This window comes from Amaranthus tricolor, chromosome 13 (genome assembly GCF_026212465.1).
Source record: "Amaranthus tricolor cultivar Red isolate AtriRed21 chromosome 13, ASM2621246v1, whole genome shotgun sequence".
NCBI lineage: Eukaryota > Viridiplantae > Streptophyta > Magnoliopsida > Caryophyllales > Amaranthaceae > Amaranthus > Amaranthus tricolor.
This window is the reverse complement of record NC_080059.1, coordinates 5,144,126-5,167,646: the sequence shown is the minus strand read 5'-3', so window position 1 is coordinate 5,167,646 and position 23,521 is coordinate 5,144,126. Positions and strand designations below refer to the sequence as shown.

The 23,521-nt window shown below is 34.7% G+C and overlaps 3 protein-coding genes across 5 annotated transcripts; all 3 read right to left on the bottom strand.

Annotated features, from left to right (window-relative positions):
* Positions 1 to 597: 597 nt before the first annotated feature.
* On the bottom strand, positions 598 to 4,092 carry LOC130797469 (calcium-dependent protein kinase 10-like). Of its 3 annotated transcripts, none has more exons than XR_009038866.1 (4): positions 3,496 to 4,092; positions 3,229 to 3,280; positions 1,822 to 2,455; positions 598 to 1,071 (listed from the first exon to the last, which is right to left on the bottom strand). XR_009038866.1 is itself a non-coding variant. In XM_057660056.1 (4 exons), exons 1-3 carry the CDS (start codon positions 3,711 to 3,713, stop codon positions 2,444 to 2,446), a joined length of 282 nt encoding a protein of 93 aa, XP_057516039.1. In that variant the 5' UTR covers positions 3,714 to 4,061; the 3' UTR covers positions 598 to 1,921; positions 2,406 to 2,443. The 3 variants fall into 3 exon arrangements, 2 of the variants coding, with proteins under 2 accessions (XP_057516039.1, XP_057516038.1); XM_057660056.1 differs by having other exon boundaries at positions 598 to 1,921; positions 2,406 to 2,455; positions 3,496 to 4,061; XM_057660055.1 differs by having other exon boundaries at positions 598 to 2,455; positions 3,496 to 4,057.
* Positions 4,093 to 4,813: 721 nt separating this feature from the next.
* LOC130798246 (chaperone protein ClpB1) lies at positions 4,814 to 8,935 on the bottom strand. The gene is made up of 4 exons (XM_057661158.1): positions 8,631 to 8,935; positions 5,699 to 7,954; positions 5,410 to 5,607; positions 4,814 to 5,317 (listed from the first exon to the last, which is right to left on the bottom strand). The coding sequence occupies exons 2-4, from the start codon at positions 7,931 to 7,933 to the stop codon at positions 5,024 to 5,026; spliced, it is 2,727 nt and encodes a 908-aa protein (XP_057517141.1). The 5' UTR covers positions 7,934 to 7,954; positions 8,631 to 8,935; the 3' UTR covers positions 4,814 to 5,023.
* A 2,041-nt stretch (positions 8,936 to 10,976) lies between these two features.
* LOC130797896 (protein LEO1 homolog) lies at positions 10,977 to 23,167 on the bottom strand. The gene is made up of 12 exons (XM_057660684.1): positions 22,937 to 23,167; positions 21,585 to 21,931; positions 20,305 to 20,431; positions 20,001 to 20,183; positions 17,642 to 17,818; positions 16,197 to 16,328; positions 14,684 to 14,863; positions 14,476 to 14,607; positions 13,894 to 14,004; positions 13,559 to 13,795; positions 11,877 to 12,027; positions 10,977 to 11,350 (listed from the first exon to the last, which is right to left on the bottom strand). The coding sequence occupies exons 1-11, from the start codon at positions 23,066 to 23,068 to the stop codon at positions 11,896 to 11,898; spliced, it is 1,890 nt and encodes a 629-aa protein (XP_057516667.1). The 5' UTR covers positions 23,069 to 23,167; the 3' UTR covers positions 10,977 to 11,350; positions 11,877 to 11,895.
* Positions 23,168 to 23,521: the final 354 nt, after the last annotated feature.

Here is a 23,521-nt window from a genome sequence, read left to right as displayed (position 1 = left end):
TGAGCTGATCGTTCCAAACTCAGCCCATAGGACTCTGAAGGTTGTTTAATAATATCCAACGTGTCATCAATATCTTTTAGATCCAACATAAGCGTATTGTAAACGAATTGTGATATGGATTTTGAAATAAAGGCCAAATTTGTGAATCACATACCCAGCAACCCCAATAATTCAAGAGCTTGGATGAAAGTAGACGTAAATTAAAGCAGTAGAGCTTGTTCATACATTAAAATTCCCATTTGCTTTCGTTGTTTTCTTTAGATGAGATTCAACATGTGCAACTCTACCTTCTAATACTTCCAGAGATGAATAATAACAGGAAAGTTTTAACACTACAACAATGATAAGCTCGTGTCAGCGTCAAATGATGGTTACAGCAGATGCAGGAAATAATGAACAATGGACAAAATTTGAATCAAGTCAATTAACTAATTGCAACTATACATCAGGCATCATCAGCGGTATCCATATCAGTCATCCTGTCCACTTCATTGAAGGAAACCCGAAGCTTTAGCAAACAAAACCTCTAGTTTTGAAAATAAAAATAAACATAAAAATTCATTATACCTCGAAAAATTACAAAGTCCAGTTAAATTTTGTTCAAGTTTTTCCAATTCAGATAACAATGGCATCCAGTTACATTTGTTCTGTTCATATCACACAAAACCCAACTTCAATTTTCCCTTCAATTCCTTCATCTTCATTTATGAAGATAAGAGACTTAACTAAATTCAACTCCATTAATAATGGCAGTGTAGCAAAAAAAAGAAATAGAAGAAAAGGAGTTATTGTGTGTGGTTTATTACCTGTAGACCCATGGGCTCCCATCATTGATTATCAAAGCATTGCTTCTCAACTCTTTGCCTTTTCTCTCTTCCCTTATTTGGGTTTTCTATACTTCACTAAGTCTAAAGCTGCTCCAAAGCTTACTGTTTTTGGGTTCTATTTCTTGCTTGCTTTCGTTGGTGATGGACCTGTCACATGCTCAACGCCGCAAGGAATTTTACCCATCAAGTCAAACAGTGGTTGGGAGAGATTTGGTCGATTCATCTCGTCGAGTACTGGAGGTGCCTGCATGTACAAGTTCACACTCGCTTTTGACGGGTACCATGTCGGATGCTCATACAGCAATTCAATGCAGGAGAATGTAAAGTGAATTTGACCACATATAATCGACGGACTTAAGCTTGATAGAGAAAATGTAAGCATAAACGAAGATAACTAAGTAGCAATTAGCTAAGAAATCAAAAACATTTTGGATCACTTGTTTGAAGTGCAGAATAACCTTACAAAGTGATGCAACACATACATCAATCATGGTTAAAACTAAATTTTCTACATTATGCAGAGATACTATTTGTTTAACTAACATTTCAACTCCGCATAAGGAGTTATTTTTTCAGATAAAAGTTTCATAAACAAACCAAGTAAAAACCGGTACAGTAGTAGAAGATAAAAATAGAATCTCGTAAAACATCAAGTATTGCATTTATAAACAACCAAGTAAAAACCTGTCGGTTCATTTGACAAACGTTGCATCCTTGATTTACAGACATATACAACCTTCTCACAATATGAAATAGCTGCTTAAGCCCTGAAGCCAACCTTTGTAAAGGCAGATGCAAAAGTTTCTTACATTTATAGTCAAGGTGACAAATGAACAAACAATGAAATATAATCTATATTCTACTAACAAAAAGCATTGGATCTTAAATAAGGCACTCTAAATACCATAACAAAAAGCATAAATGGAAGAATAGCGTGATGAACAACATTAAAAGAGAAAAGTAACGCAAACAAAGGCGAAGATCAAACTCATACCACTTTTCTTCATATGAGGAGGATCTGAGGAAGCCTAAATGTGAGGGAAAAACCTTGAAGAATGCCAAGAAAAACCTTGAGGCAGCCTAAACACGATGAACTACTAAACCCAGAAAAACAAAATTAAGAACCAAAATACGGTTAAGATTGATAAATTAACAAAAACAACAAAATTAGGCAAAATTAAAACCACAAAACCCTAAATTGTATCACACAAAATCAGGACAATTATAATACTAATATTCAAATATTTCTAAACTTCAAAGACAACATCTATTATTAGATGGAAAATTTGAGAGCAAGTAAATTGCACTTTAAGATTGTTAGACATCAAGTTCAGTCGGTTTCTTGCTCCACCAAGAAGCAATTAGTTCTAAGGTTACCCCATATTTACGAACAACAATCGCAGAAAAGAAGATACTGTACATTTTATAGAAATTCTTTTCGTATGTATGAATGAAATTCAGGTACGTAGATTAGAGTCCATCATAAAAACAGTTTACTAATTGCACAACAGAAAAATATAAACCATGCAACCCACCCATAGAATTGAAATTAATGCAGAAAAACTAAGAGGGGAATACCAAGAACCCTGGAAAAAAAATCATGTCTAGTGGTGGATTCAAATCAAAACCTGCGAATCAGCAAAAAATTGATAAAATTAAAACAAAATCAATTACTTGAGTTTTGAAATGCAAGTGAACAACTCAGCAAAGAAATGAATAACAACTGTATTTCTTTGTATAGAAATCTACACTAAAACAATGAATAATTAGCAGAAAAGGAACGAAAATTTGAAGAGTCAGACAACCATTTCAACAATGAAAAAAACTTGCATCTCGAATAGGCTGACAGTATTCTGATATCTTACAGAAATCTAAAGTCCTTAGGAGCTAAGACCCTACAATGGAATCAACGAAGTACCTAAGGCTGCTTTGACGATGAAACTAACTCTTACATCTCGAATGACCAATGCTCAAGATTTGGTACCAATTTTACGTAATGTAGGGTTCGAACTTCTAACAACTAAATCTTTTGTTTTGAACTTCACCACATACACCAAAATCTAAACCGAACCAAATAAACATAATCTAGACTGAACAACTTCCATGAGCTCGGTTTTAGACAACTAAATATTTAGTACTAAACTTTATCTCATAAAGATGGCCTAAGGTCATCTTAATAGTGTAAATAAGTAAGCTCCTCACTCCAATCTAACCAAACTCAAAACAACTAACAACTAACGACTAACAAGGAAGCCATATTATAAATGAGCAAGAGGAAAAAACAAATCATATTCTAATTTTAACAAGGATAAGAATTAACCTAACTGATCACAATATAGTGTCTGCATACAAATAAGTAACCTAACTAATCACAATATAGTGTCTGCATACAAATACGTACCCCTTGGCCCTTTATAAACAAAGACAAGAGCTTCTGGTTTCCCAACCCTAACCTACAATGAGAAAAGAAAACTATCATACAACAAATTCATCAAATTATCAAACCTAAGCAGTCAAGCCACCGCACTGTATGGAAAACTAATGAAGGATATATGAGGACATCCATGTCTACCAGATTCACTACAGGTTTCTGCAAGAAGGATATCTCAACCCAACCCATCAACAAGCTAGCTGATGTTCATTTGATAAACATAAAATTAGTACTTACTGCTTGCATAAGACGTAAATTTCAGACTCCTGGAAGTTGGCACCAGCCTTTTCAAGTCCAACCTTAAGCTCTTCGTAAGTGATTTGGCCACTATTGTCCGTGTCTATCATTTTGAACATCTCTTTATGTCCAACAATTTCTTCTCCGGATAAGCTCTTGTCTTTGCTTATAACTTGTAAACAACATCTTAACTTCTTAAGTAATGAAATGCTGATCATACAACAAATTCATCAAATAATCAAACCTAAGCAGTCAAACCACAATGAAACGCAGGAGAATGAAAAGAGAATCTGACCACATATAATCGACGGACTTAAGCTTGATAGAGGAAATCGAAACAAATGCGGCAATTTTTAAAAAATTAAGAGATAAAATGCATAAAACTTATAATTAAATAAATAAGTATAGAGAAAACATCAAGAATCAAACCCAAACAAAAGATAATATGAAGCAGGAAAACCTAAAATCAATCAAGAAAGTAATAAAAATGAAAAAGAAGGTAGATAAAGCATCAAGAGTCAAACCCAAAACTGGGCACAACGTTAGTAATACAATGTTATAGGTGTAAGATTGTAATTAGTTATAAGTGGATAGTATTAGTGATAGTCTTAGACCGTTAGTAGTTACTAGTTAGTATTATAAAAGGATATAAAGGTGTATTAGATTTTAAGAAATATAACAAAATAAAATAATATTCTTTTCTTTTTAAAATTTTTTTTTCCTCTTTTTTCAATTTATATGAGATTCAACAATCATAACATATATTGAATCAAAATAAAATGCGACAAAACTGAGAAAAAGTTAAAGAGATAAAATTCATAAAACCTAGAGAGAAAAACTTAGAAAGTGAGGAGGCAGAACTTGAGTAAACACTGATCAGTGTTTTAACTGTTCATAAGCAAATTGTGAATAGTTTTACTCTCTTACGCTCTTTTTATATAGATAAAAGATTCTCAAGCAGCCAACCCTAAGTTTGATGATGCTATGATTTTTTTAGGTCGATTATACAAAACTATTATCATCACACCTAATATATCCCGCCTACAGAAAACTATGAGCAAGATTAAAATGGTGCGGTCAAAAATTCCTCAACTAATATCATTTGCCCCTCAAATAACTTGGTATTGAGCTTTTGTAGGATGAGCGTCTATTGGGTAAGAAAAAAAATCATGAACACCTACATGGACGACTTTGTGTGATAGTCACAAGGCTTTGCTCGGAAGTCATAGAGATGATATGAGACATCCAGTCCCTCTACATCGCAAAAAAAAAACTGTTACAAACATGGTAATACAAGCTCTGTGGTCAAGTGCAAAAGTTGAGAAAAAGTAAAAACTGTTAATACTTTATATAACAAAATAGGTATCAGATTTTGAGGAAGTACCTCTTACATTTTACACCATTTACAACTTCAAAGCTCAAACTAAAGCAAAACAAATACAACCATTTTTTCATTGATCAGAATGCATAAAAACAAAGGGAAAAAGAAGGGGAAGCTTTTCTTAATAATGTCATGTCAACACTTGATTCAATCCATCATCTCATCATCATCATCATCTATCTCCTCAATTCTTATCTTCTTCGCAGCTTGTGTCGCATCACTCCTTGTTCCATTAGGGACTTGAATTAGCACCTCCGCCCTTTGTCCCGTTGCAGCATTCACCATTCCGCCATTTTTCTCCACGCGGTAGGCCAACCCATCCATTCCAGCATCGATGTACACAGTAGAGTTCTCGTCGATTACCTCACCAATTAGCATTTTAGATAATTCTGTTACCACTTTCTTTTCCAACCATCTCCTTATAGGCCTTGCACCATACACCTAATTACCACAATATTGATTATAATGTTAGTTTCAATATTTCGAAACAATAGATTATAAATTTTGATGATATATGGAGAATGAATACTTACTGGATCATAACTTTCAGCTAGGACAAAGTCGAGAGCAGCATCTGTGACGGCCAGTGCAATGCCTCGTTCCGCTAGACGTTTTGCCACATCCTTCATTTGCAGTCTAGCAACCGCCCTTAGCTGCTCATGTGATAAAGGATCGAAGACTACGATCTCATCCAAACGATTAAGCAGTTCAGGCTTGAAGTGTCTCCTTACCTGCAAAATTGATTCAACAATGTTATAATCCAATACCCTACAGAAGTCCAATAGTTGATCACTAGGCTGTACAAGGATCATGTATCAATACCTGTTCCATTACTTTTTCTCGAGCAGCCTCCATTGTGCTCTTGCCCACAAGTCCAGAAAGAAGATGCTCCGCCCCAAGATTAGATGTCATAATGATCACTGTATTCCTGAAGTCGACAGTCCTACCTTGGCCATCCGTCAACCTTCCATCATCAAGAACCTGTAAGAGAGTGTTGAAGACGGCAGCATGGGCCTTCTCTACTTCATCAAATAAAACAACACTATACGGGCGCCTTCTGACAGCCTCTGTGAGTTGCCCACCTTCCTCGTGGCCAACATACCCGGGAGGAGCACCAATCAATCTTGCAACGGAATGTTGCTCCATATACTCCGACATATCAATTCTCACCAGCAGATTCTCATCATCAAAAAGCTGTTCAGCCAGAGCTTTGGCAAGTTCAGTTTTTCCAACACCTGTTGGACCCAAGAACAAGAATGAACCAGTTGGCTGCTGAGGTCTCCCTAAACCGGCTCTTGATCTTAACACAGCCTCTGCAACGGCAGCAACTGCATTGTCTTGACCTACCACTCGTTGATGCAACCTCTCACCCAACCCAATTAGCTTCTCTTTCTCATTCTCACCCAGCCTTGTGACTGGTATACCAGTCCACCGGCTCACCACCTCAGCAATGTGCTCTGGCCCAACAGTTTCAGTCAACATGGCCACCTCGTTAGAACTAGATTCAAGCCTTGCGATGGCTGCCTCTACTTCTTGAATTCCTCCATATCTCAAATCTGCAGCTCTTGCAAGATCATATCTTCTTTCAGCTTCCTGTGCGGCAAGAATGAGTTCTTCCCTTCTTTGCTTAAGATGACGGAGCTCATCAATTCTTTCCTTCTCTTTCCCATATTTCATTTTCAAAGGCTGAAGCTTATCCCTCAAGTCATCTAATTCCCTTTTAACCTCAACAAGTCGTGCCTTACTAGCCTTATCTTTTTCCTTTTCAAGAGCATGTAGCTCAATCTCCAACTGCATTCTCTTCCTCTCCAAATTATCTATCTCCTCAGGCTGGCTGTCAAGCTGGACCCTGACATTTGCACACGCCTCATCAACCAAATCAATGGCCTTATCAGGAAGATGACGGCCAGTTATGTATCTAGCAGATAACTGTGCTGCAACCACCAGGGCTCTGTCTTGGATCCTAACACCATGGTGACCTTCATACTTCTCCTTCAACCCTCGAAGGATGCTAATTGTGTCGGGAACACTAGGCTCAGCAACATACACTTGCTGGAATCGACGCTCAAAAGCAGCATCCTTTTCCACATACTTCCTATACTCCTCGAGTGTCGTAGCACCGATGCAACGAAGCTGACCCCTAGCAAGCATTGGCTTGAACAAATTAGCTGCATCCATAGAGCCTTCTGTTCGTCCTGCACCTAGGACGAGGTGAATTTCATCAATGAACAAAATGACTTTGCCTTCAGCTTCTTCCACTTCTTTCAAGACAGCTTTCAACCTCTCCTCAAATTCACCCCTATATTTGGCTCCCGCAACCAGAGCACCCATATCCAATGCAATGACCCTAACTTCAGCAAGATTGCTCGGGACATCACCGCTCATTATCCTTTGAGCCAACCCTTCAACGACAGCAGTTTTACCAACACCCGGCTCACCAATCAGTACAGGATTATTCTTTGTTCTCCTCGAAAGGATTCTTACAACCCTTCGAATCTCCTCATCACGACCAATAACAGGGTCAAGTTTCCCTGCTTGCTCAACTAAATCACGACCATAAGTCTTAAGGGCTTGGAAATTGGTATCTCCGGTTGCACTCTCTACTTTCTTCCCATCCTTCCCACGAAGTTTCTCCACCTCAGATTTAACTCTCGCCACCGCAACCCCAGCTTCTTTAAGTAAATCACTGATTTGGGAATCTTCAATAATTCCCAAAATGAAATGATCAACAGCCAAATGGGTATCACCGCGAGATTTTTGGAGTGATTGGGCACGACGAATGGCTTTAATGAGTGTAGTACTTCCTGGAATCTCATCAGGAGGAGGGCTTTGAGAAGGAAGATTTTTGATAGCTCTTTTAAAAACCCTTTCCACCGAATCTGCAGCCTCGTTACCACCAGCATGAGAAATAGCCTGGCGGAAAATACCACCAGGCTCACCGATCAAAGTGGTGGCAACATGAAGAGGTGTTATCTGTACATGCCCATTATTCATTGCCAATTCATGAGCAGCAACTAGAGCCTCATTTGTCTTGTGGGTAAACTTGTCAGGATTCATTGTTAATTACGCAGCTAATTCCTGCATTGCAATCATTCATCATTTCAAACAATCAGCTCGAATTTCAAAACAATCCTGGGACATATTAGACCACAAAAAACTCGAGAAAAAATCACCAAATTCAACTAATTCTATCGAAAATATGTAGAATTTTTACCCGATTGGCTCAAAACTACAACTTCTTTGTAAATAATTTAAACTCTATACAGTATATAGAAACTGATATCCATAAAAAAAAAAAAACAATGTCCCAAAATCAATCCAACAAAGCCACCAAAACTAACGTCACATCATATGATATACATTAAAATAAAATCACAATTTTCGATAAAGAGTTAAGAAGAACCCAGAGAAACTCAAATACCAAATAATAATAATAATAATAATAATAATAATAATAATAATAATAAGAAGAAGAAGAAGAAGAAAAAAGAAAACAACTACCCTCACAGATCAATATTATAAAACAAAATTCCATTGACGTTGATAAAATCAACGGAAAGCCCTAGCGAGTAAGTGTCCTAAAACATACATATACAGCACTAAAAGTCTAAAACAGAGCAAAGAGAATGTTCATTTACACCATCACGAGATTAAGAAATTAATTAAAAACCACATGCAAAACAAACTCAACAACAAAAATTCATGGCATAGAAAAACAAAATAAGAAATTAAATTAGGGGAGAAGAAAAAGTACCTTAGAAAAACTTTAATAAGGTGGAACAAATATGGAAGAGAAATTGAAATAGAAAATGGAGCAGGAGATTCTTATGACGATTGAAGCGAGTATAATGCGAGAATTGTGAGCTTGAAATTTGGATGTTTTTTGATTGAATTTTCGAGTTCTGAGACGAGAGAGAAGGAGGGAGGTGGAGAGGTTTTATGTTACTGAGAAAGACGAGTCTGGAAACCGAACGAGTATCCTGGAGGTTACTAGAATTTTCTTGATTTTTCTTGGCTTTTCCCTTCTTTTTTAAGGGGTATGTCGGGATGGGTATCAGGGTATCGGTATAATTACGATCAATTACTTTAACCGTTGTAATTTAAAGAACACCAAAACTTGGCCGGAACCGTTTTAAATTGAGATTAAGAGTGGGCCGGTTCAATTCGTGCGTGTAATAACATGATACGTTTTTTCTTGTTTTTTTCCATTTTCTGGGCATTTATCAATTTTGACCTTAAAGGTATCAATTTCAACGTAAACTAATACTTAAACATATCAATTAAAGTAAGAAATTTCAATTTGAACCTATAAGTGATCAATTTTGACGTTAAATTGATCAATTTCTATCTAAATATGATTCTATTTCCCAATTTTTAGAACAAAGTTATATAAAATGATATTATTCTATCATTCTACGAATGAATTTCAAACTACAAATAAATGGTCAATAAGACTATCAATAATAGTGTTAAAACTATTAACATATTAAATTTGAACTAAATGCTATACAATATATCTATACAATTGTAATACTTATTTTTAAAACGATAATTGAAGATTATGAGTTTAAAATTGAGTTAGATTATAAAACATCATTGTCAAATATATGTCATAATTTAACTATTAACATATTCAATTTGAACTAAAACCTATACAATATCGTTATAGACTTTGAAATACTTATTTTGAAAACGATAATTAAAGCTTATACGTTCAAAATTGAGTTAGATCATAAAATATCAATTATCAATTTATGTGTCATAATTTAATTATTAACATATTCAATTTGAACTATTTAAATAGGTCAAAATTGAAATTTTATATTTTAATTGATTTGTTTAAAGTTTACTTTAAGTTGAAATTGATAACTTTAGGGTCAAAATTTGATACCTTGAAGATTAAAATTGAAAAATGCCCAGAAAATGGAAAAAAAAACGAGAAAAAGAATGTGAGGTTGATACACGTGCAAATTGGGTCGGTCCAAATTGATGGTCTCATTATAAAGTCGTCTCGTCTAAGACCAGTTGTTTAAAGAATATTGTCATGAGACGTACTCATATAATTAGTTAGTTTTTCTAATTAATTGTTTTAAAATTGTAAATGTTCACTCTAACATACTAAATATATATTGGTCAGTCCAATAGTGATGGTCTCACCATGAAATCATTTCATTGTATAAAGTATTGGGTTGTATAAAGTTGGGGCAAAATACACATTAAAATGGTAATTTTTCCAAAATAACAATGTAGCAAATAATTTGAAACGGTTAAATAAAAAAGAGTTGGTCTTGCATAGACTTATTAGTAATCGTTTTAAGTTATAAATAAGTAATCATTCTAAGACTATAAAAAGTAATTATATTAAAATTATAAGTGAACACTTTAAAGTTATAAGGGATCATTTTAAGACAAAAAATATATATTAGGCCAACCCAATAAAAAATAATATCACTGTGACACCGTCTCATTTAAAAATCTAATATATTTTTGCTTATATTTATAAATGATTTTAGCACTTTAGCACATCTAATACAATTTTTTAATTTTCGTGTCATTTTTATGAGGATAAATGATAAAGGATGTTTTTGGTTTATTCTTTCCTCATTGATATAGACGAATCGATACGTATATTAATTTTTTATTTCTCGCCACTTTTCAATTGCTAGTCGAGTGTCTCGTTATACTTTCCGTCTCACTCATTAACTTCATTAGCTATATTAATTTGTCTCATCTATTTTGTATAATTTTTATTCTTCGATAATGGTGTATTATTTTTTAATCTCATCTATAATCTGTCCCTTTGAATGAGAAAGTATTATTTTAAAGAAAAATACAGATGTTTGATAATAGATGAAGAAAGAGATCGAATAATGTGAATAATATTAAAAAAGAATTGGAATGCATTGATGAAATTAAAAGAAATTGACGAGTCAATTTCTAAAAACAAAAATAATGCAAAATGAAAAAAAAAAACTTAAAATGAAAAAATAATGCAATATAAGACGGTCAAATTAACTATATTTTAAAACACAGAAGAAAACCATTTAGCTGATCTAAGATTAACATCAAAATGTAAGGGAAAAAATGCTAAATGAAGATCAAACAAGAAACATGGTTTGCTATATACCTTCATTTCAAAAAAAATTGCTATATACCTCTTATAAACAAGTAGAGAAGCAAAAATCATGAGAACCAAAAAGTTATGACAAGTACACGAAGCCAAAATTATGTTAAGTAGAAGCTGTTACAGTTTATTAATCGTATTCCATCATCTGAGAAACATGAGCATTAAAATCAAACCATCATTTGAGAAAGATAAGCATTAAAATCAAACCCTAATTGTCCCTGTTACTTATTTAGACGTCCTCTCCTTTCTCTTCCGCCCCTTTTGCAATTGAGTATTGAAGCTGCATCAGCAACCAGTATAAGCACTGTGCCGAAGTCCCTGGGACGTGTTTTGCTCATAAGCATGACCTGAAAAGGGTTGTAAATGGAAGTATAAACAATATATTATATTGCAAGTAACTCAAATATAAGCAAGATTCTTTTAGTTTTGGAGATAAGATGAACTCCCACTCATTTTGATTGATACATTTTTTTGCTAAAAGAGGAAAAATATAAATCTTAGCTTTTATATGAAACTTATTCATCTTAATCTAATATCACATACTCCATTTACTCGCTGATGCTAACTTAAAATCTTACCATACCCAAATCATGTTATTAAAAGTTAAATCAAATTTTATTTGATATAGCAACTTATTTAGATTATATTTTTCTTCTCTTTCAACTAGGAAATTCAAGCTTGCGATGTTGAACATTTGGATACTTATCTAAGCTAGGTTTAAACCTTGAGTACTACAATTATACAGAGTGGGTCCCTATTTATAAAATGAAAACTGAAACCAGAACTGTACTGATTCTCATTAGTGACCAACCCGTTACCCGAGAATTCACAAAAAAATGGATGTGTCTGTCTTAATAGAAAAATGATACTCACTTCTCATCAGTTCAAAGGATCATTCATCATCACTATCATAAACAACTGCCATCCGACGATGTGCTGTAGGCTTCTTGCGAGGAGACTCCTCATCAGACTCTATCTCCTTGCGCTTACTACCTGTAGCTTCTCTGCCCATCTGCTTTGGTTCCTTTAAAGAGATTAAAGTATAAGCAAAATTCTAAATGGATATGACAAGTGAAAGCCACTTCATGCATACATTAATGCAACCGCATAAGCCATATATTGAGCAAATATAACATAATTTGCAGGCATTGGGACGGTGAAGCATATCAGCAATTTAGTATGTTTCGCATGGATGTTACACGGTTAGGTTACACGTCAGGGAAGAGGGGATTTCCCAGATGCAAATATTAGAGTATATTACATCAATAGAAAACCAGGAATAAGTTGTATGTTGCAGCTCACTGGCTAAGGAGGTATACAAGGGCTTGAGAGTCATGGGAAAGGTTGATATATTCAGCTAGCGAAATCAAAGGAGCAAGTTCATGTAGGGTAAAATAACTTTTCAATACCACATGTTGGCCAAAGGCCAGAAGCAGTGGTTTCATTTATTTAACTCGCAAACATAGTTCTTTTTCGATTCAGCTGGACTTAAGCTCCAGTCTAGTCTATAAAATGAAACTTCGCAAATAAGCAATGAAACTGACATGAATAACGACCATCATGTGCCCTTGGGATGACGTAATAATATGGTGTAAATGAGTTTATGTTTCTAGCAATGACAATATCTTGAGATGGCAGCATCTTGTAAATAAGTTTATGCGTTTTCTATCAAAGACAAAGCTCAAAAATTCAATGAGATTACGGAGTGAATATTAAACTTTAATTGTTGGAGAGACCAAACTTTGAAGAAAGAGAAATAGCTAGCCGTTTCAAATCCCTTGTTTAATGACAATATCCCAAGTCCTAGCCTCTCTCTCTTTTCAATGCACACTAGCCACTATACACAGTTGTAAGATTTTTATAAAAGAGTTAGAATATGAAATACCAAATTTAACCTCAAAATGGGGCCCAGTGCAGATGCCCCACAAGTTCTGCCCCAAATATGGGGCTGGTGGTTTGGTAGGGTGTTAAAATTTAAAAAGAAAAAAAGACTTGACAAATTTTTCTTTTTCAGAATTTGTTATAGTGTAGACGATGGACAAACGCGAACCCTTATTGCTACCATGTGGAGGGTTTTTTATCAACCACATAGAATTTTCCTATGATTTTAAAAAAGAAAAAGGCATGTTACCTCTGCCCTGGCTGGGAAAAGAGTAAATGTATTAGTCAGTAAGACCAAAAAGTACCCTGGATGCATTGTCCTCAAGTACACAAGTAAAACATGTAAACGATGGAACCCCTTTAGACCCCAACATCACTTAAAGCAAGGTAGACACTAAAAAGTATGTGCACTTCTCATTTACGTGATGTTGCACATGACATTTGTTACCAACGGTCAAATGGAAACAACCTCTTTGTTAGTCTTATCAATAACAAGGATAAGGTTGCGCACATCCAACCCCCAAACCCCACCCCAAGTGGAAGCCACTTAACGGCATTGGCTAGTGGATTGTTGTTCCAAGTCAAACTAACCAAACTCTACAATCATTCACCAGCACATTTCATAACATATAACAAAACAAAAAACGGAGGAAAAGTCAAAAGTACGCAAGTACCTCAGCCTCCTCTTCTGAAGCTCCACCGTCAGCTGCAACTTCCTCTTGCTCCTCATCCTCTGAATCCTCCCATTCTGGCTCTGAATCCTCCATCCTGCGTTCAGGGGATCTATCCTCTTCCCCACCATCAGTTTCATATTCCGAAGCCTCTCCATCGCTATCATCGAAATCCACTGGGCGTCTAGATGTTTTTGAACCAGCTGAAGGTTTCCGTGACATATCTTTGAATCCTTGTGCCTTAAAGGAAGAAAACATCAAGAAAAACATTAAATTTCAGGCAGAACAACTATTTTGAAATAAAAAGAGACTATGAAGATTATTCAATATATTTCCACCTTCTTCGCATTTATAATGCGCTTCTCAGCCCTAGCTTCTGCCTCCAGCTCGTCCTCAAAACGGTGCCTAGATACTGGACGACGAGATTCATAGTAATTTGCTTCATCATCCTGTTAAAGTTAAAAACAATGTGTTTAACTTAATTATTAACAATCGACAGGTGAGCTCTAAAGTGAAATCATACAAATAAAGATTAAGAAAATAGATGGAGTGCCTCATGTCAATGGTCTGCGAGTTTCAACAAATCAGATTATGCTGTTTTGTCATTCAAATAAACAAGGCTCGTAATTAGGTGAATTTAACACCTAGCGTAGTCATTCTTGACACCATTAATAACTTCATTTCAAAAAAAGAAACCATTAATAACTTCCCTTTTTGAACTTAGGGAACAAGTAGTCAAATATCTAATTTGGACAAGTTTTATGACCTGTTTTAATCATTCTAGTCTAAAACACTTGAACACCTTGTTGGAGAGGTGTATTGGACTTGGAACACTTGACAAGAAGTAACCTCAAAGTTTGAGCATTTTAATTAACCAAAATTGCAGGAACATAATAGACAAAAAGGCAAGTATGACAAACCTCTTCAAGTGCATCTTCTAAAAATCCAGGAGAAAGTCGCCGTCCTCTGTCCATCGATTTTGTGTACTTCCGATTCACCCTTTCCCGCTTCTTGTTAAGAAGCAAATTGGCTCTGATAGTTTGACTTTCAGCCTGCAAAAAAAGAATTTTTACAAACAGACAAATTGACAGTTTATCAAAGAGCAAACGTTTTGATGATAATGCTTACCCTTTCTTTTTGCTCCTTTTCCCTCTCAGGATCAACATCAGTAATACAGTTCTTAACCTTGTAAACCTTTTTATGCCTTGAATCCACAATTTGAGTCAGCAACCGATGAGATTTGGATGCCAGAGATGATGGCCTGAATCTCATTTTTTTGAGAATCTTTCCTTGTGATTGTAGAATTCCCTGTCACAATTATATCCAAGAAACATATTTTAGGGAAAGCAACTCCAGAGTAGAACTACGATAGGTGACTCAATGCCTAACAACATCAAATCTCTAAGGTTAAGCATAGGTAAGAATGTAAGCTAAGAACACCCTAGGCATCAGAAACTGTAAATCTCTAAGGTTACATTTTTTATGGATCTTGTATTACCGTAAATCAAAGATTACAATAGAACATAGAAAATGTTAAGATAGGACAAGCATTCAAGAGGCTTGTTACTCTCCCATGATTGAGTATAGCCTCACCAAAGTGTTTACAAAATATTCTCTCCTCTTGTATCCTAATTTCCCATTCCTATTTATACTAGTTTCCTCTCTCCTTAGACTATAGCTAACTAGTACTAACATACCTACTATATCTTATGTCCAATGTCTAAAATGACAACATTGACAAAGTAATTATGCCAACAATATGGAATCAACTATATAAACCAAAACAAGGCTAAAACCCCTGGCAAGGTTAGAGATTTCTCTTGGCTTGTGGTTTTGGGCAAACTCAATACTAAGGAAAATCTCCAAACAAGGACTTCCCCATTCTCTCTTTGCCCATAACGGTGTATCATGTGTTCCAAGGATAAGGATGATAACGATCATCTTTTCCCACATTGTAATTTTGCAAGAGGGATGTGGGTTTATTTGTTTAATATCATTGGTGAGTCTTGAATAGTACCAGTGTATCAAGGATATCCATTAGATTAAATACTACAACTTTGCAAAGATTAGGGATCTCGAGACTTTATGGAACTCCTTTAGTTCCCAAAAACATCTTAGCTACACTTTAGACAATATGGTCAAAAAGTAGGCGCATTTTCAAGGATCATTTCCCTCGATTAAATGTTGTTAGTGATAAGGTTAAATATTTAGCAACCCTATGGGATGAAGGCCAATGGTTTGTTTGGGAACTTTGCTATCAATGATTTATGTAGAAGTGATTCAAAGGTTTTATTGTAATTAAATATTTTTGCATGCTTTGTATGGTTGTCTTTTACTCTAAATTTTACTTAATTAGAATCCGAACATTATTTGCACCCAATATAATACTTTTATTAATATCTAAAACTTCATTTCAAAAAGAACATAACATCAAAACTATTCTACAACCAACAAAATCCATTTCAATAATCATCTACATATATTCTCTTTTTCTATTCATATCCTCTCACACATACTTCAAAGGGAAAATTGCACTACAATATCCCCAATTTATAAAAGAAAATGAGACGACATTTCAAATTGCCACTTAATAGAAACAAGAAACCAATAGAGCAAAGGCAAGTAGAAAAAATCCACTAACCTTGCCGTGTCTAAGGAATAGGTATGCATTATCATGCTGAGCATCCTGCACGGTTATATCAAGAACCTCATTCCCTAAAAGAAGCTGTAGACTGCCATCTGACCACCTCACAAAGCGGGCATTGCTCTCATACTGAAAATAAAAAAATTCCAGACAAGTAGATGTGATAAACAAAAATATTAGAAAAAAGAAATATCAGACAAGCACTACACTAAAACCAAGTCTACACGAGGAAAAAAAATAGCATTTTGCAATCCAACTGAAAGTTATATTCAACGCTATCTAAAGTAAGAAGTTTGTCCTGGTCACTAGATGAACATAAAGGTCACATTCATAACACGACCATTCATAAATATGGTTATAAAGGTTAGCTGCAACAAATGATTTCCTCTTTCAAGACCACCTCAAGCCGATTTATTGTCCAGTTTAAAAAGAGCAACTTCATGAAGGAGGTATTCTCATTAAAATTAGGAAATTCATATAAAAGAGCATGAAGTTTAGAAGCGTTCAAAATTCAAATATGAACTTCAGAAATCTCTAACTCAAAAATTTTCTAGGTGGTACAATTTAGGATTCAGAAATAAACATTAATTTTTTATTTCACAAGAATCTAAACCTTTTCTGTTATAAAATAAATTTTGTTCACAAATAACATAGTTGAAAACGCAGAAAGAGTCAAAACATTGCTTCCTTAAATGACAAAACCCATTCAAAATAAGAGACAAAAAGCATGCCACCCACAATAAGGAGTTATATCATACATGTCTTAATTACAATCAAATAACAAAATGTACGAAATAGAAATTTGTTGCTTCTCGTTTGTTTGTTTAAACTTTCATTAGTTCGTAACATGTCGTCACCCCAAAACCTACTTTCTTTAATTTGTTACAATAGCTGTTAAAAAAATTTCTTGTAATACAAATTTAGAGTTAGAGTTGAAGTAAGAAGAAATAACAGGAGTTAAATTTTATATTGCAAGCCATTCAAATTAATCAAAAATTCCACTTCTTTCTTCTATTATGTTTCTCCCTCTTTTGTAATGCTTCTATCCTCCCTATTTTTTCCCTATCTGTGCATGTTGCCCTTCTGGTTCAAATTATCAAATTAACAGTAGGAGAATAAACAAAAAGGAATAAATTGGCCGTAGGCCACAAGAAGGTGACCAGAGGTATTTTGATTCCCATCACTATACCTACCAAATCACTAGCTAAAAGAGTCAATGTCTCAATTGATGTCATAGCAAATCTCTCAAGTGCAAGTTTCAGTCTAGCATATATTCAATTCCCTTTTCTTTATGTCAAGTCAAGCCAGTATTCTATGGCAGCATTTTACGGTCCAGTAATCCAAAATACATGGCCAAGCATCAAAGAATGTGATTATATTATAGTATTGTATGTATAAAATGAATGTATCCATGCAATATAAGTGAGAACAGTATCACTTACAGATATTGTTCCATCTGCTTTTTTCACAGTTCTCCAACGGACAATGTTGTTCTCCAAGCGAATTCGCTTTTTCGTACCGGATTCATCAGTCACAAAAACATCCTCTTCTACATATGTCTTAGGATCAAATGGTTTCGGATCAATGCCCATGATATTCGAAACTCTGATCATGTTCATCTGCCAAATGAATACATATAATTTGCATCCGTTATCAATTTTGAATAACAAGAAATCATATGCCTTCACTCACAATTAAAAGTACATGTAGCATGCTCAAGTGGTGATTAAAATCTTCATTTGTAAGCATAAGACAATGGCTAATTTTTCAAGCAATACAAAAAGTTTCCACACATCCGTGAACATAATAAATGAAAAATGTATATTCCTAAATAACAATAAATGAAACAATGGACAACAATCATCAATAACAAATTGGCTTCCTATATTCCTACAAAGATAAATGACACAATAGATAACACTCATAAATGACACATCAACTTCAACAAACCACCTAGGATACTTGGTGAATGACGCATACACCAATCAGCTAGAATAAATGGGAAAATAAGAGGAGAACACACCAATTAGGCAGTGAAAGCAATATAGTCATGCTTCATCAAACCCAGTGGTGAATTTAGAACAGAATCAAATGATGTCAATAATACTAAAAAACATGCAAAATAAGGGTTAAACCTGGGTCAATATTGTCACATATCAAAGCTTATACCAATATAACAGACACATCTATTAGTATCTTTAAGTATATAGTTGTATACATAAGTTGAATGCTTTTAGTTGACAACATTGACTGGAGGTCTGGCCCTGATCAAACCTAGCACCAAGAATTCAAATATACTCTACAAATAATACCAACATGATAGTATTGAGAGTCAAAACTACAGAATTTTAATGCAATTCCATTAGTGACTAGATATCAGATGAGCTCCCAGCACCATGCCAAATTCCATCATGATAATGTTAAAAATTAAAGTCATCTCCTTACCCAATTGCGCAAAAATATTAACTTTCCTTATGTAGGAAATTGCATGAAACAAAGGTTTTGCAAGCTGTAGAAGATGTGGAGCAAGTATATCATAATCTATGTTACTTGGACTTGGGTACGAGTATCGGATACGATTGTGGATCCAAGTGTCTGGTACGACTATTTTAGAATTCTAGGATACGCTGACACCATCCTATTATTGGATACGGATACGAGAATACGGCAAAAAAATTTATAAGATATGCAATCATTCTTACTCTAAAGCAAAGAAAGAGTAACAGGAAGAAAAAAAATTAAAAAAAGTTTTAAAAAAAGTTAAAGAGAAATAAGAAGGAAAAAGAAAACAAAAGGAACAGGAAAAAAAAGTTAAGAGAAAGGAAAAAATAAAACAAAAGAAAACAATTCAAAATTCAAATCACGTGATTTTTGCCAAGTGGAAGAAGTGGGTCAATAACCTAACTTCATAAAAAATCAGAAAAGTAGGAGTAATGGCGCGACTTCTTCTCCCTTTACCTTTTCGCTTTCTTCACAATGAAAGCATAGGTAAGCTTTTTTCTTATCAATATTTTTCTTTATTTTTCTTCTTCTCCTCTGTTTTCACAGTATTTTTCCCTTTCTTAGCATTTTTCCCTTCATCTTCTTCACAATTACTCCATCCTTTCATCTTCTTCGCAAGCTTCAATGGCGAAAGTGAGAATAACAATTGGGTTTGAGAAATAGTGTCGTACCCTTGTGCAATTTGATGAAAAGGGAACGTATCCGGCACTATTGTCCGTAGTGAGCCGTCGAAAACGTAGGGTCCGAGTAACATAGATCATAATCGATGAATTGATTATAAGCATACTGTTACTGCTAGATTGATGACAATTGAATGGAAATTATTTTGACTACTTTATTACAGATGAGTCAAGCCAAAATCAACTAATTTGGATAAGAAAAAATCAACAACAAAACCAAGCCAGTGTGAATCCCACAGTTGGTACAACTTTGACTGTATTGTGTAAATTGAAAATAAAATAATGACCACCAGCAATTGAAAAAATAAGAGTTATGTATTAAAAAAAATTAGAGAAAGCCATCAAACCAAAATCTTGCAGAAAATAGCATTTGGTTATACTCCAACGACCAAGAAACATCATGTTCCCCTCAAAAAGCCATCATTAACCCTCAATTCGCACATCACACCCTGTCTCAACCCAAAAGGAAAAAGGAGCATCCAACCTTAATCCTTATTAGGTCATGCAAACCCCAATTTTAGACAACAGATGATAAAATCAGACACACAATAAATTGATTTGATTTATTGATGATGCGCCTAAAATATAGCATATACGGAATAAGTATAAGAATTATAACCTTGTCCGGCAATGCAGGTGGTGGACGCAAAGGTATTTCTAACTCCATTGGTGGGCCAACAGGTTTCTCCTTAAGTTTAGCTTCGATTTCCTCTTCTGACCCATATTGAGCATCTTCATCACGCACTAAATCATCTGGCCTCAAATTCTTCTCATAGCTCTCCTCTTCCTCGATAGGGGATCTCTAAACAAAGAGAAAATGGGTCAATGCTATACATGTGAAAAATATATGTATGATCAGTGAAGAAACTTCTGCAAATGAAAAAAAAATATACTACATAATAGTTGTACAAGAGAAATATTACTTGCTCCATATCATGCTGAGCACCATAATCTGCCAATTCTTCATCTGACTCTCCAAACACTTCACGGATTTCAGCAGCTGATTGAGCTTCGGGGTGGGTAAGATCCCTCTCCTCTTCAGGAGATCCCCTATCAAGTAATCCCATTAAACTAAAATTCAAAGCTAATGCATATGTGGGAGTTGGATGATGTACAAGATAATAATATCATGCAATCACAAACTTAGCTCTGAAAACTAGGATAGTGAAAGGGTATTTCTCACAAACCCTCGCCAATATCTTTTAACTTCTATGTTTTAATCCCAACCAAGCAAAACCATTTAGCCAACTTAGCAAGCCATCCAAAACAATGCCCCAATCATCAGCCAATACCTTAATTCTAAGTTTAAACCCCATCACAGTCTCCGCTAACCTTCACTAACTTCAGTCAATCAAAGAGTGTATGGCAATTGCTCCACCATTCTAAGACCTTAGAATCTGGACCTAAAGGATTAAAGTTTCTAGAGAAAAGCTCTTTGATTTCACATACCAACAGAGAAATTATGTATATCCGATGTATACTTCGCGCAATCAATCAAGATGTTTTTTGTGATATCGAAATGAAATAATTAAATAGTCATTAAATCATCTAAGTGATCAGTATGTTATAGATATTTCATATTTTGATGCTAGGTTGGTACTCCTAAGATTTCTTTGACATTAAATTATGACCATTAATAATACTTTGTCTAGAAATTTTGACCGTAAAACCATCTCTTATGCTGTGGAGATCGTGGCTTACACAAAATCCCTCTGGTTCCCATCTCTTATGCGGCTAGAAACTGAAAACCACGTCTTAAAGAAACTTGTGGTAGGTTGGGACTGAACACAAATCCAGTATGACAACACATTCTAAAGGATTAGACATCTAAATGTGTGTTTTCAGCTTGAAACCATGGAATGAAGAGAATATGGATGATCAAATGTGTTGTATCTAGGATTCTTGCTTCTGAGTTCTACTTTCTAAATTTAAAAGTAAACTTCTTATGCACAAACTGTATAGGTAAAATTGTTGTAATGGATTGGAGTCAAACATGAATCACATAGATTAACACTTCAATTGCTCAACTGCCTTTGCATCTTTATAATAAAAGTAGCACAAAATATTGATACGAATAATAATCCATGGTCAACATTACCTGGAATAGAAGATTTTCACCAAGGAAAACAGTTCAATAATCATGTGGAAGAGCAACAAACATTAAATGCAAGAAAAAAATAAAATGGCAATGCATTTCACTCACCCATGACTTCTGGTCTGACCAACTTCTTCATCTTCAGGGTCAATGTAATGGGGTTCTTGATCATCAGACCTTTCTGATCCACTGTCAATGAGTTCCCTTCTTCTACTAGTCACCACCTTTTGGGCATAACCTTCTTTCTCGTCACTTTCGGTTTCTCTTGCCTCACTTTCTTCATGTTGCTCGTCTATTTCTACATCATGGGAACTTTGTTCTCTTTCACCTTCACTTTCTCCAACTTCAGGCTCTTCTTCACGGTATTCACCTTCACTTTGGTCTTCTGCCTCACCTTGCCCCTCTACATAAGCTTCATTTTCAACCTCTTGTTCAAAACCTCCATCATTTTCATCCTAGTCCAAAAACAATACAGCACCAAAGACAATGTTGCAACGCTTTCGTAACATAAATGTTTAAAAACATAATGAAACTTTAGGAGGTTGCCAAAACAACAAAATCAAGTTTTAGACTAAAGTCTAATAGAAATGTCTATATGTAATGTCAAAGACATGACAGAAACATGATGGAAACTCGTTTCCCAGGATTAGTCTCATCCAACCCACATTTCAGAAAAATATCTTTGGATTTAGGTTTAGGATGCATAATAAAGTTTCAGTTAGACTCTCCCGTATTTTCATTCACAAAGAAGCGGCTACTTCTAGTCCAATCATTCATTTTATATAATCTCAGTTCATGTGAATCCCTGGTCAATCCTTGGAGGGTGTTTGGTTTGAAGAAAATGCTTAACCAATTTCCACTGTAAGGGATTTTAAATGGAAAACTATGATGAAAAGTAGTTGTCCACCCATCGTAAACATTTTCGTCTAAAATGTGAATAGAATCAATTTTCATCTACTCCCTCACAACCAATGTCTCTATTTCTCCCTTGGAGACCTTCACGTCCGGTTCGGAGGGCGTTAACATAATAATTTTCATTAAAACAAACAAAAGAGCAATAATCAACCATCATTTTCCATCGGAAAAACTATTTTCATGGAAAATTGTTTTCTAAATAAAATGTTTTCGCCAAATCAAACACACTCTAAGTCAACAATAATATTCGCAGAGTGACAAACTTTTGTGAACCTCAGTATCAAATAATCAAATAAAAAAAAAAAGAACCGTGCTTAAACCGCATTCAATACCCCAAACATGATTTGAAAACAGTAAAAACCCTAAAATTAGTAAATAACTATCAGTTACTGATAAAAGTATTGATGGTTTCTGAACATTCAGTCTATAATTAAAATCACTTGATCAAACCCTAAAACTTCAAAACAATTACATTGACCGCTACAAGTCTGGTTGAACTTTGAATATAGCATTAAGGAACCCATTGAAATCAATTCAAAACTTACGGAGATATAATTAGGGCGGTGATGGTTGGATTCATGCTCGGAATCAACCTCCTCTTCTTCATCTTCATCTTCGGAATTGACTCCGAAAAGATTCTCCATCATTTGTTGGCGATTTTCTTCTTCATCCTTCATCTTTCACAATTTCTTGCGCTCTCTTCACTCTCTGTGGTTTTCCAAATTACGTCCTCACTTTGAATTTTAGTAATTAGTAGTAATATATATATATATATATATATATATATATATATATATATATATATATATATATATATATATATATATTGATTGATGATACTGATTATACTGATTATTGATATTGAATCCTCCCTCCGATCACCACGGCACTGACCTTCAAAGCTCCCCCCTTGGCCCTTCGGTTCGACTATATGTAAATTATACCGGCCATTCCTAAATATAGCCACCCCCACAGCCCTACTTAATATTGTTGGACTTAAAATTTATTTAACACACTTTTGTTCTCACTTAATAACATTTTTATCACTTAAAAAACATTAAATCAAAAGTTAAAGCGTAATTCCGAACATTTTTATCGCCACCCTATATATATTAAATTGCCAGTAGCGC

Excerpts from the sequence above, each read along its gene's own strand:
- LOC130797469 (XM_057660056.1), bottom strand. The coding sequence starts at position 3,713 with ATGATCAGCATTTCATTACTTAAGAAGTTAAGATGTTGTTTACAAGTT. Across the intron at positions 3,281-3,495 it reads ATTTACGTCTTATGCAAGCA|GTTAGGGTTGGGAAACCAGA; the intron begins GTAAGTACTAAT and ends TTCTCATTGTAG.
- LOC130797896 (XM_057660684.1), bottom strand. The coding sequence starts at position 23,068 with ATGAAGGATGAAGAAGAAAATCGCCAACAAATGATGGAGAATCTTTTC. Across the intron at positions 21,932-22,936 it reads ACCGCCCTAATTATATCTCC|GATGAAAATGATGGAGGTTT; the intron begins GTAAGTTTTGAA and ends TTTTTGGACTAG. Across the intron at positions 14,608-14,683 it reads AAAAGGAGCAAAAAGAAAGG|GCTGAAAGTCAAACTATCAG; the intron begins GTAAGCATTATC and ends CTTTTTTTGCAG.
- LOC130798246 (XM_057661158.1), bottom strand. The coding sequence starts at position 7,933 with ATGAATCCTGACAAGTTTACCCACAAGACAAATGAGGCTCTAGTTGCT. Across the intron at positions 5,608-5,698 it reads GAGAAAAAGTAATGGAACAG|GTAAGGAGACACTTCAAGCC; the intron begins GTATTGATACAT and ends TCAATTTTGCAG. Across the intron at positions 5,318-5,409 it reads TAGCTGAAAGTTATGATCCA|GTGTATGGTGCAAGGCCTAT; the intron begins GTAAGTATTCAT and ends TGTGGTAATTAG.